The sequence below is a fragment of the Passer domesticus genome, chromosome 10, assembly GCF_036417665.1.
Source record: "Passer domesticus isolate bPasDom1 chromosome 10, bPasDom1.hap1, whole genome shotgun sequence".
Taxonomy (NCBI): Eukaryota; Metazoa; Chordata; class Aves; order Passeriformes; family Passeridae; genus Passer; species Passer domesticus.
Genome location: NC_087483.1, coordinates 16,554,774 through 16,567,666, shown reverse-complemented (window position 1 = coordinate 16,567,666; position 12,893 = coordinate 16,554,774). Strand labels below are relative to the sequence as shown.

The 12,893-nt window shown below is 38.5% G+C and overlaps 1 protein-coding gene across 6 annotated transcripts in view; it reads right to left on the bottom strand.

Annotated features, from left to right (window-relative positions):
• Window positions 1-12,893, bottom strand: part of SPATS2L (spermatogenesis associated serine rich 2 like) — a 78,496-nt gene that overhangs the window by 17,362 nt on the left and 48,241 nt on the right. For all 6 annotated transcript variants that reach the window (XM_064434002.1, XM_064434006.1, XM_064434001.1 and 3 more), the window contains 4 exons: window positions 10,886-10,935; window positions 10,226-10,466; window positions 5,458-5,658; window positions 4,911-5,046 (listed from right to left, as the gene is read on the bottom strand). In XM_064434002.1, the coding sequence (XP_064290072.1) occupies window positions 4,911-5,046; window positions 5,458-5,658; window positions 10,226-10,466; window positions 10,886-10,935 (628 nt within the window). The remainder of the gene's footprint in view (window positions 1-4,910; window positions 5,047-5,457; window positions 5,659-10,225; window positions 10,467-10,885; window positions 10,936-12,893) is intronic.

The following is a 12,893-nucleotide window of genomic DNA, read 5'->3' as shown; positions in this document are numbered from 1 at the left end:
AACAAACTGCAAGATTTGACTGGACTTAAGAAGCATAAGGACTACCAAAGGTTGGCTGTCAGACAGATAGAAACCTCAGAAGAACTGCCTGGAAAGGGAGAGAAAAACAGCACAGAACTCTGTTCAGTGTAAAGCAATACTATTCCTGGCCTTTCCAGCCATCTGCCCATCTCCAAACAACCACAGCACAAACAGGCAGCTCTCATCTGGCATCACTGATTTTGGGCTAGGGGTGACAGAAAGCCATAATCTTTACAGTTTGCCAAGTAGGGGTCCCAGAAAGGGGCAACTGTGTTCTCACTGTTCTACAACTGAGCACTGGCACCACTGCTCACTACCCCACACTGAGTCAGTACAGACACAACTATGTAAGAACAGAGATAATTCTGTTTAGATTACTTCTTCCCCCATTCAACCACTGCTCTGCTTTACTTAGAAAACAATATGAAAACTTCTTTATTTTTCCCAAACATACAGCACATGCTCCCTAATTGTTACCCTGAATCTATTTTATTATATTTTTAAACTGTCAGTATTGCCAAACTCCATCTTCCCAGCACTATGTCAGAATAATTTTTTTATCTAGTCTATAGTAAAGCTTTCAACTACTTTTTCTTCACTCCAAAAACTCAGTTGTGTTGATTTTCATGCTCTCTATACAACACTGGACATATCAATATGTACAAAAGAGTAGAGAAGCTTGAATTTATGTGGTTCAGTTCCACATGCAGTGTAATTAAACCTGTTTCTTACTGTTTTCTATAGACCATTTGTGGCTGGCAGCAGACCATATGGGCAAGTAGCAGATGTTCCCTTTTAGTTTTCCATATGACTGTATGAATGCCCAATATGTGAAAATTATTTTCTGGCAAGAGGTGTTATGGGGAACTGTGGCTCCTTTTGTGCTCTACACATTTCACTCAGATTTCCTGGGGCTCTCCTTTTATCCCAAAAATGGTTATTCAGTCTCTTGGTGGAAAAGGAGTGAGAACACAGCTAATGCATGCAGGTTTTAAGCTTGGCAACAAATGTCTCAAGTGCACTCTAGTAAGAGGAGAGTTCATTTAGCTTTTTTAACCTTCCCCTGCAACTTAAGGACTGTTTGGTAGCCTTCTTTTCTGTGCCCTACACTACCATGGGACATGGCTACACTCTGATATATTTTATATCGAAGCAGTAAGGGAAGCACCTCATGTTCTCACTGACACCAAGGTATTCCTGAAAACCATACAGCAAAGCTGAATGCAACAATGACAAATACTGAATCAAGAACTACTATCAAGAAGACTCCTCTCCCAATTTTCAGGCCCATGTGAGCCTGAGGAACACTGCCCTTCAGCTCACTTGGCCAAGTGCTCTCACAGCCTTGGGAATGCAATGCCACAGAAAGCCCAGCAACAGCAGGGGTGACCAGAGTGCTGGATCACAGCAGGAGCACAATCCACATGAGACTGCAAAAGACTTCTTGTGGGGCTAAGTGCCCTGCCTGGTCCAGCCCATGGCTTGTAAAATGCTATAGAGTCTTTTGGCATGAAAAGAGTACAACAGCTTGCTGTTGCAATAAATGCAAACTGTTATCACTTCTTCTGAGCACACAGAGAAATTACTCCAGTTACCAGAAACTTCAGTGAGGCTCTTCAAGAAAGAGGAAGTGAGCCCAATGCAATGTTTTTAAATAAACATCTTTCTGGGATTGTTATTTGCCCCATTTTACTACAAAGTCAAAACTGAAGTAAGCATTGCACTTTCCCCCCAAGCTTTTACAAGGTTCACAGCACATCTGCTCCCTAGCACTGTTTTTCAGATTGTGGGAGGGTATGCACTATTTTACCAGATAGGTGACTTTTTAAATAGCATCATATTACATGTTCAGGTGTAACTTCCCTATTGGCTAGGTCAAGCTGTGAAATACTGAGCCAGAAACATGGATTTTCACTGGCAGCTATCACTCAATAGTTTCTGCTGTTAAAAGGAGCAGTTCTTGTGAATATTTCTGCTGAAGCTTTCAGGACATCTTAGGCCACATGTGCTATTCATTTAACTCCATAATAATAGTTTCATTTATGTCTGGAAGTAGGAGGAAGATACATGATACTATCTTTCCATTCTTCATTCTTTCTGTGATTGGTAAAATAAGGAAAGATTAAAAAAAACTAAAACAGAAAATCAGAAAGTAAAAAATATTACTGAGTCTTGCAATGCAGTTTTGATTCTGACCTTGATAGCAAAAAAGGACACAAAAGTGGTATTATATCCTATTATCAAAGGAAAAAAAATAAACCCAAAAGAGACAAATTAGTATGTGTTTCAGCATTCAGCTGCAACGCAAGATAAAAGCTTCTGACTTCATTTAGTTTCACTAAAACCCCTTAGGTGGTGACAGCTGTGTGTAACAGGAAGGGGTTACGGTACTGAGCTCATTCCTGGCAGTTCTGTACACAGACAGCACTTGGTGGCTGCTGTATCTGCTGTCCATCTCAACCAGCCCACACTCCTGCAGGAACTGGGAGAGGAACTTGGAAAAAGCTTTGGAATCACAATCACAATGGAGACCTGACATCATGCCCTTGCTTTGGCCATTCCATAGCATTCTGGGAGCAACAGTGTAGCTGAATTCCTTAATTTTTTTCATGATAAGTTGACTGTGTCACAGTGAAAATCCACACCAAAGGAGAGTAATGAATATGTTCACTTAAAATCTTATCCTCCTGCTAGCACTGGGGATGTTTTGTTCAATTCTGGAGCAAGGAATCTCCCATGTAAATAACACGCACTAAACCCTGCAGCTCAGGAATACAGTGTGTTCCTTGTATGAGGTCTGAAGCTGCATGTATCACTGGTTCGGGTGATTTCTACCCTAATCCAGTAAATCTAGAGCAGTTGTCAGGGAGTTTTTGGCAACAAGGCATTAAAACAACTGCGCCCATCTTCCTCAAAGTTTAGGCCACAAGATCATAAGAAATATCACAGAACTCTCTTTAATTTTAGCAAAGAAGGTGTTAAGTCAGGCAGTTTACTGTTTAAACAAAAAAAAAAATCTACTTCATTCATTTGAAGAAAAACCTAAATGTTAGACTTATGAGCTGCCAAAAGCAACACAGCCAGCACTGAGATTTCCATAAACATCTCCTGACATTGTACTGTCCTCATTGCAATGTTATGCTGAGGCACAAATATTCAGACCACAGATCTGTTAGATTCTAGAGATTCCAGCAGACTCCATTTCAATAATTTAGGCATTGAAGCTGGTAGAAGGCAAAATGAAATGAAGCCTATTGAAAAGTTTTCCAGGCTATTTTCATAATTTTAAGTACTTGCATTTACAAACTCTTTTGTATTAGGCTTTACTGGTTTGCAAACTAAAATATGAATACATGAAAAATGAAGAATTTAATTTCTGAACTTATTACCTTCCTGCACCTTTAGATCATGACAGAATTCTACGTCTGTTCCGTGATCAGAGTGACAATTGCTTAAAGACTGAATTGCCTATGACTGTCAGCAGCCAAGGTGAGACATGTGATGTAAGATATTTTTAACACTGCTATCAAAAATAAAAAAATGAGTGTGAACTACTCAGCAAATAAGATCCAACTATAGTTTCCTCAGAGAAAAGGTCCCCTCTGAGAACTACCAAAAAAAGGTGGAAGGAGTTGATGAACTCCGCTCAATTTTTCTATCCCAACAATTTTATTACTACATGTAAGTTCATAAGTAAAAATCACTGTAATGGCTCCAGAACAATCCTGACAACATTACTGAGTTTAGTACAATGGGTGATCACAGCTCACATTTACTGGAGAAACAGAAACACAGCTCTCCCTGCTATACAGTAAAGTACACTGGGGGCTCAGTGAACCAGAATCTTCCCCAAAATCAGCTCAGCAGCACTTGGATTTTCTGCCCATAGAGAAGTGGAGCCCCAACGGCCCTAAAGTTACTTTAGATGCATCTTTGAAGACAATGAATACACCACTGAAGTCCAAAGTTAAACTTCTGCCAATACTACTGCTCTTTTATAAGATATGTTCATAAAAATACTGACAAATACTGTGATTGAATTAAAGGGGAAAGGTTTTTCACTCTTCTGATTTGTAACCAAGTATTGCACATTTTAACATGATTTCTTCTTTTTATTCCAACACTGTCTAATACATATGTTTGATATAACACCTATGCTTAACCAAGGCTAAGCGAAACTCAAAGCAGGAAATACTTTTCTATGACAAGAATATATCAAATATGCAACTTGCTACTGTAGCAATTATCTGCTGTAAGTTTTCAAAGGGTGTAGGTGTACATGCTAAAGATCAGCAGTAATCAAAATTATAATGAAAAAATAGATTAAAGACATTAAAAAAATGAGGAAAAAGAATGAACTAGAGATGCAAATTGGAAGTTAAATGACGGATGGGAAACTTAGAAGGAACTATGAGGGAAAATTAAGAGAACAATGGTAGGATAAGAAGCAAAGATGATGGGACCTGAAGAGACAGTAAAGGACTGTCTGCCAAAGGAGGTAAGATCAAAGATGCAGTATAGAAAGAAGAGATTTAAAGACTGTAGAAGTGACTTCAGAAAATCACAGACAGGATATTTAGAATAGCTTTCATTTGCTTATATATGTTGCCACTGAATCTGATACAAAAGAATTAGGTCAAGATGGATAAGTAAGGAGTAAAAAAATATGAGTTTTTTTCAAAGAACTTTATGTATGTATACAATATATACATATATTACTTCCTGGTTGGTGAGGAGTGTCATTACTTAATGGCACCATGGGTTTTTTTAAATGAAACCAAATGCTGCAGACAAAGAGGGTGTCAGTGACCCCTCCCCACTAATACCAGTGGCTTAATTAGTCCCTTTTCTAAGTGGAGCTGATGGATCCCTGCAGCTGATTTACCTACCAGCTGTGTAATTCTGCAAAAGCAGCTTTGATCTTCTTCACTGAATTATCCACTTCCTCTTTGATCATCACACGGTATCTGGTTAGAGAAACAGTGCAACGCTGCAAGTCTTTTACTGACTTTTCAATGTTTGGCCCTAAAATAGAAAACAAAAATTGCATGGTAGTCAGAAAGTTGGTTTTAGTTTTTCTGAATGAGGCACCAGGAATAGTTCAACATATTATTTTCCCAGATTAGAATGAAGCAGTTATTCTACTGAAGTTCATAAAACCAACTTTTTCATAGTCCCTCCCTGGTGCTCTTCAGTTTCTAAACATGTTTGTTGAAATGCATCCCCCAAATCAAATAAATACTAGGAAGGCATTATTAGTTCCAATTATTCAGTTTAATATGTTAAATAGAGCATAAATGGTTTAACTCATTTTGTTATAATTCTGCTCGTGCTTTCCAACACATCTCTTTTCAACTTATTTGAATTCAGAGTATTTTTCCTGGAGGCCTCAGCTGTTTTTGACCTCAGAACACAGGAACCAGAGACCAAATTTACCTCTTTTTTTGACTGAATCATCTGTCTTTGTTTCAAGCTGGGTTGACACATTGGGCGATTTAACTGAGGAAGATTTTGACTTTGGCCTGCCTACGTTACACTGGAGCTGAACTGATGACTGAAGGGGCTCATGCTGCTCTACTCCATTCACAGTCTTTGGGTTTGATTCCACAGATACTCTCTGGCGCTCTCGTTCTCTGTCTGCAAGAAAGCATTAAGGAAGAAAACAGGGAGTTGTAAGATTAAGAAAGGTATGAAGCCCTTACTGTTAAGTCAGAATGTCTTTATGGCATTCTCCTGGCACACATTCTACAGAACCTCACAGAGCTATGACAACAAATGAAATTGTTTTGGTAATTAAACACTAATTGGAACACTTCCTTATTTCCACAGTGTATAAAAGAAAATCTCAGTTAAAAAAATCAACTCTTTCCTGCCAATGGGGAAAACACCTCATAACATAAAAAGCATGCTACCAATTATAGTATTTGCCCAAATATGCATATATATAGCACACAAAAAAATATTCCTAATTTTACTAAAAGCATTTTAAAAGCACTGACTAAACATTCCTACCTGAAATATTTACCTTGCCTGACTACGGATTTCTATCAAAAGCTGCTGCTAAGAGGAACCAAGCAGGAAATGAACATATGTCAAAGATTAGGCTCCTGGATTCAACAGCTTCAGAGGGATAAGATAACAATGTCTGAGTCTGTTTGGCTGCCACAAGACAACCTGGTTTCCTCTTTCCAAAACTTCAAAGGAATTCGAGATACCAGCATCATAACAGAGGAACAAGCAGCCAAAGCATGACTGTGAAAACTGACAGGCAAGGCCAGCTATTACTGCCACTGTGAATTTTAGTATAGGAAACAAGCATAGAAAGTGATTTGTTGTGTTAACTCATTTTTCTAATTTTTGTACTCACTTCAATGATTCTTCATTCTGAGATGCTTTTTATGCATCACTTTATTCAACTGATAATGCATGGTGTCTGGAGAAAAGGGACTTGTCAAATTAACAGCTGGATTACAGCCCATGGAATGGGACAAACACTGCTGGGATTGAGGGATATCACATGGACAGGCACAGCATATCAACTAGTGACTTCTTTCTGCCTGGGCATTAGGATAGGTGGAAAGCACATCTCGGTATATTTAATGGCAATCATGTAACACCAGAGGAACAAGGAGGAACATCAGTGCTCACATTTTAAATCAGCTTTTAAGGGCCTTAAAAGGTTGAATCCAAAACCAGAAAAGGTACCTTGCATGAAACAGTATGTAAGTAAGGAATAAAAGAAGTCAAGGTAACCTGTGAATCTGTGAAACCAAGAAACACCAGCAATGCAGTGTGAACACATCAAAGGTTTGATGCCGATGCCGGTCTCGCACACACTGAGGAATGCTCCCCTGAGAGAAGCGCCACTAACCCTGTTCACCCCTGGCTGCATCTCACCCTAGTGCAAATAGAACATTCTTTATAAATCAAGGCTGCCCTTGCTACCATAACTCTAACAGCTAATTAGAAACCAGCAAGCTATCAGCTGACCTATAAAGAAAGGCCATGGCTTTTGAGGTTCTGTCCCTAAGATGTGATCTTCTGAAATTTGTTGTTAATGTGCATAACTCTTTTTACTGCATTTAATTAGCAGCTTTGGTACACTTGTCAAGACAAATTACAAACTTGACAGCCTAAAGAAGGTCACCTAGAGCAACAATTATACTCTAAATAAAACTTTTTGATCATCTTTTGTCTGCAATATACTTTGACTCTTTTTCTTCCAAAACTACACACAAGCTACTTTGAAACCCAGCAGAAAGATGACCAACACAGGCTAGCAAACAGTAGTTTTGTATGCTGCAAATGAACTTTCAAATTTGACTGAAGACAATCACCACAACTAAAAATAGATTGAGAAAGTCTGCAGCAAGTCTCTGAAGACTCGTACCAACTAAGACACATGTATAACAAAATCTAGGAATCAAAGTCTCTGTCAAATACCTGCAAGAGAAGTCAGAAGTCTGGATAAGAGTAGCTGCAAGTAAACTTTTACATGGTTCTGTACATGGTGGCTTGGAACTTCAGCACTAATCTATCATGTGACATCTGCTGTATTAACAGTCAAGTATGAACACACCTGCCAGTTAATGGCAGCAGCCCAGATTAACTTGCTCTGAAATATGCTGAGCTGCCATTTTCAAAATGAGTGCTTTATCTTTTTGCAGCAGCTTGCCATTCAATACTTTTCAAATCAAGTGAACCTCATAGATTCTTTGGTTGAAGGAAGAAAAAAGCTCTATGTCCCTGAGATATAAACAGGAAGTTTGAAAGATTCCTTAAAAATCTTGCTACATGAAAAGTAAGTAGGGAAGAGGTCAGGATCTGATTTTACCTAGAAAAAGCAATAGCATGGCAAGACAGCACTAAATATCCTTTCAGTGCATTCACGCTGCTTCTTTACAAGGCCATACACAGCAAGCGTAACAGCAAATAAAGATGTCTAAGAAAAAGAAAGATGGGATAATGACAAGAAATAAGCATACCTGAACTAAAGGCCAATAGCCAAATGTTTCCCTCCCTAATTTTCTATGGAGAAATGCTGAGTCCTCCCTTCTGGCTCTTGAAGTTCCTTCCAGGCTGCCAGGATTTTATGGCTCTGAAAGTCCTCACAGATTGGGAGCTGGTATAGGCAAAGCTTAAACCTCATGTTCCTCATGGGGAGGAAAGTATTAGGGACTCTCAGCAGACACCTATGATCCTTCTGAGCTGTGAGCCCTCTGAAGGAGATGATTAAATGACTACAGCAACATTCATTTGATAGGGAAGGAACCAAAACAAACAAGGCATACAAGGACAATACAAAGGAGATTACAACACAAGAGAGAGCAATAGAAAACAAGTGCACTTTGGACTCATTTCAGCATTTCACGCTGCTTCAGAAGAATCTGTATGACTTGCTCAGAAGCTGCAAGGGCACAGCTGCTGGCCCCTGAAAATCCTGATCACTTCAGCACAAATGTAATAATATGAATATAGATGGCTTTTGACCCTAAGAAAGTAGTTATTATACTGACTGCAAAGAAAAGGATACTAGTGCAACTGAAAGTGAAGAAGAAATTCTTTTCTTCTCGCTATTAAAAAAATTGCCAGGAAATTATTTTACTATGTAAGGGGAACTTGAATATTAACGTTTCATTCAATATTCAATACTCTATTTCCTTTCTTTTCTGCCTTTTGTTTGAAAGCTCTCTCCCCCTCGTTACTGAAACAGAAAAGATGTGTTTAAATTGAAAAAAAATTGTAAAGCTACCATAATTTCTCATTTGCCACTTGCAAAAGCAAAGAAAAATTTCGAGATACTTTTTGCACTTTATATGTACAACTGACTTGTAACTCTTTCAAAGACAGGAAAAAAAAGCAAGATTCAATCCTACTGACCCATAAAAGATCACTAACAGCACGGATACTCTTCTCACATTCTGTACCCCCTAGAAAACACTCCCCATACAAAGGCAATTAAGTCTACATATTTTTATTTATGCATGTATAATTTCAAAAAATGCTACTCTAAGAAGTCTGATTTACACCACAAATGTTTGTGTCTTGAAAAATAAGTGGCAAAAATGCTTTTAGTATTATGGAAATGCAGAATTTTCTGGCTTACGGCATATTTTATCCAATGTTAAGTGGAAGTCTAGCAAGGGCTGGGAGCATATTTCAGGTTCTTAGTGAGGCATCAAATTTTTAGGACAAAATTTCTTGGTAAGTAGTTTGTTTGGCTGCTATAGCCTGCATAGTCTTCATTTAATTAACCAGAGGCTGGCACCACTAAAGTAATCTGAAAGCAGCAGATAATTCATTTTAGGACAATTATTACTTTGGCACATTCCATTAAAATGGGGTTTAAGACCTGTATTTGTAACCATGGAAAAAGGGATTTCAAGCAAAATTCTTAAGGCACAGGAAGAAAATACTAACAGCAGAAATAATCCAGGCCTGTCAAATGTCTGAAATGTGAAGAGCTGAAGAAACAGTACCAGTACTGACAACAGTTAAATATGAGCTTTATGAACTTGTGGGCAAAAGCCTTCACAGAGCTTCTGCCCCAGAGCAGTGAGCTTCTTCACACTGGTGTTGGTATAATCATAACTGTACTTACCACAGCGAGGAAGAACTTTCTGTGTTACTGCCCCTCCCAGTTTCAGAAATGGTAACTAGATAAATAGACCCTGTGAGAAACTAAGTGCATGTACTAAAAGGCTATCAGAGTGCCTCTCCACATCACAAAGGCCCTCCCTTCCCTGCTAAGAAAAGCCTGTGGAGGTCTAGCCTGTGTAGGGGAGATGAGAAAAAGAAAAAATGGACTAGTTTGGACTAAGCAAAACAGAAATCCAGTAATATGCCAAAAACTCAGTGCTCAGACAGCTTTACCCCACATGAGGGATTTAATAATTTTGCTAACAATTTGACACTCAAGCCATTTTCTAACACTGCATTCTTCTATATTTCTACCTGCAATACTCTGTATCAGCTGGGCTGTCTATAGGAGAAGAAAGACATTTTGCAAGGAAACATACTGAAAGATGAACAGTGCGCAGATATTAATCTATTGGCATGACACTGATAGTTATGTGCATTATTTCTCCACAAAAACATCTCTACAACATCTTCATGGCAATAAAAATACCATGCCATGGTATTTATGTTAATTAAGGCTTGGCTACTGCCAGTTGAAAAGGTGCTCTCTGTCAGATGAACTGACCTCTGATTTCTGGACAGTCCAGTGCCGACCCTACAAATCCAGAGCCTTTGCTCTCAGGAGAAGTGGTTTCCAGTTTCTGATTGGCAGAACCACGGCCAGAGTTGTCCTTAGGGCATCCGTTCATATGGCAGTCATTTATTTGCTGAGGCTCTTGGGATGCCTTCTCAGGTCCATTATTCTTAGTTTTAGGATCTTTATTGCCTTGGTGCTGTTTAGATTTGCTTCTTTTTCTTCTATTATTCTAAATGGAGAAATATCACAAGAACAGAGACACCACTCAATGCAAATTGTACAAACTCAAAATGCAATCAGTAAATTGAGCACTGTAAGTGGCTGTGAGTATCCAAGATACAGTTTCTTATTAGAAGTGTTTCTGTGCATGAGCTGTTTTGGGATTTGTCCTGTGCTTGTCCAGGGTCCCACATCCAGTACACACATGTGCTGTCTCAGAAATTTGCTCAGAACACTGGGCTTAGTGAGACAATGACAGAAGAATAGGATTAAAAATAGTACATAAATTTGCTTTCAAGTACTATCTACAGGTGTGAATGAAGTCACCTGTGCTGGAAAAGGCCAAGTACTGACCCAAAGTACTACAATTCAAGTACAGACAGCTGACAAGTGATTTAAATGCCTTGACTCTAAAGAGCAAGTTCTTACCTTCTTTTTCCCTGTCATATTCCATTCCTTTAGAACCTGAGTTGCACTGCCTAGAGAAAGATAAAACATTTCAGCAAAAGTTCAGCTATGAAAAAGAACCGTGTGCACATGATCAGTTTCTCGTCTCTTAGCTGAGGAGCATTTCAATTTGTTGTGAATTCTCTTATGTGGGGAGAACAAAATGGACACTGCTGCCTTTCTTCTTCTCAGTTACCTGTTTTGATTTCACTACTTACAATGGATGGTCTACTTGGCACTACTGTTTTTTTATGGACTTCACTGCACAAAGTGATTGTGTGCCTAACTTAAAGCATTAGCATTACGCTCAGAAAAATCAACACTCAAATCTCTTGCCTGAAAAGGAAAGTATCTCAGCACCCAGAGTCAACAATGAATATGCTAAACAGTCCACCCTAACTCTAGAGCATCCAAAAGTTTTAAAAACTTTGGGCATGTGTTTTCTATGTGTTACCTGTCATCTTCAGAAGACGTAAGAGTATAAAAAGTAAAGAAATAGCATCCAAAAGAGTAATTTCATGGACTTTTGCATAAAATCTGCATCACACAAACACAGTAAACTTAGGCCTGGCAGAAAAGAGTGGTAAAAAATTATACTGAAAAATAATTACAGGTATACTTGAAATTCTGCCTGTCAGCCATAATGAGTTGCTTAGATAAATTTATGGAACAAAGCAGGCAGAGCTTTGGTCAGACCAGTGCCTGCTGCCATGTTAGAAGAAAACTCTTCTCCTTCTAATTAACATCATCATTTTGTTCTCCTGTAGCCTAACGCTGAAAATAGATCTCATGGTAAGCACGCAGTCTGAACTGTCATCCAAACTACTATGGCAGCATCTGCTACAATAATATTTTTAAATGCCAGCAGATTAAAGGTCTTCTGCTTGAATTTAACAACCACTTTACCATCCCTTCACAAATCCAGTAAATACTCAATTATTTGCCTTTTCAAGTGGATTTCATACTCAGCCATTCTTTCCAATCCTTTCAGCAAAATCTTGATATTAGTATTAAGAAGAATTGCTGTTTTCAGACCACCATGAATTGTTAACCTGTATTCAGCCAAAGACATGTGAGGGTATAAGGCTTTCACATGTACCACAATTACTTTTCTATCACAATAAACCAGATCCAAGATTATCTGGTGAGCCTGCCACACACAACAGGAAAGATTACATATCTTGCTATGCCAAATCTTGTTAAATTGTGAAAAAACTTGCATGGAATCCATCAAAGCCAAGTTTTATTTGCTAAATAACATGATATGCAGATAGAAGGCTAAGACAACTTCTATTTCATGTATAACTATATACATATTTACAATTAGTTACACATACACTTATGTACAGGTAAGTACAATCCCCTCTCCTAAAGATACCTCATCTTTTGACAGGCACCATGTTTCTGTATCGAGTAATAAACATTTGCTCCCCATTTTACTCCATGTTGCTGAAAATATGTGATTTCATGTGACAGCTTTGGTAACTGTTTTCACAGTAACAACCAAAACCCTTTTTGTGTTGGCTGGTGGTGTCTTTGCTTGGCTTCCCTTAGCTTTCCTGTGAATACTATGCATGCTGAGTTACTTTAGGGATTCATCCAACTAACCTCTCTTTCTTGCACTTGGAAATGCACTAACTGTCCAAATCCCAAAGTCCTCATTTGAATACACCAGTATATTTTCTCAAACACATCTACAAAGCAGCTGAACAGAACTTCTGGTTATGCTTAATTAGGTAAACTACCATAGCAAATAAAACATTTGAACCCTCTTTCATATAAATCAAATTTTATATATATAGAATAGAATTCATAACAGAAATCACCTAAATATCACTCCAGATATGAAGCATAACAGGAAACTAAATTTGAATATTTCTTGATTCAGCAAGCAGCACCTCTGAGAGAAGCACTGCATGGAGGTGGCTCAACCTTTCCACTCAGTATGGCCACCCTAATGTTTTTCACTGCAGGACTTCTCAGCGAGCGT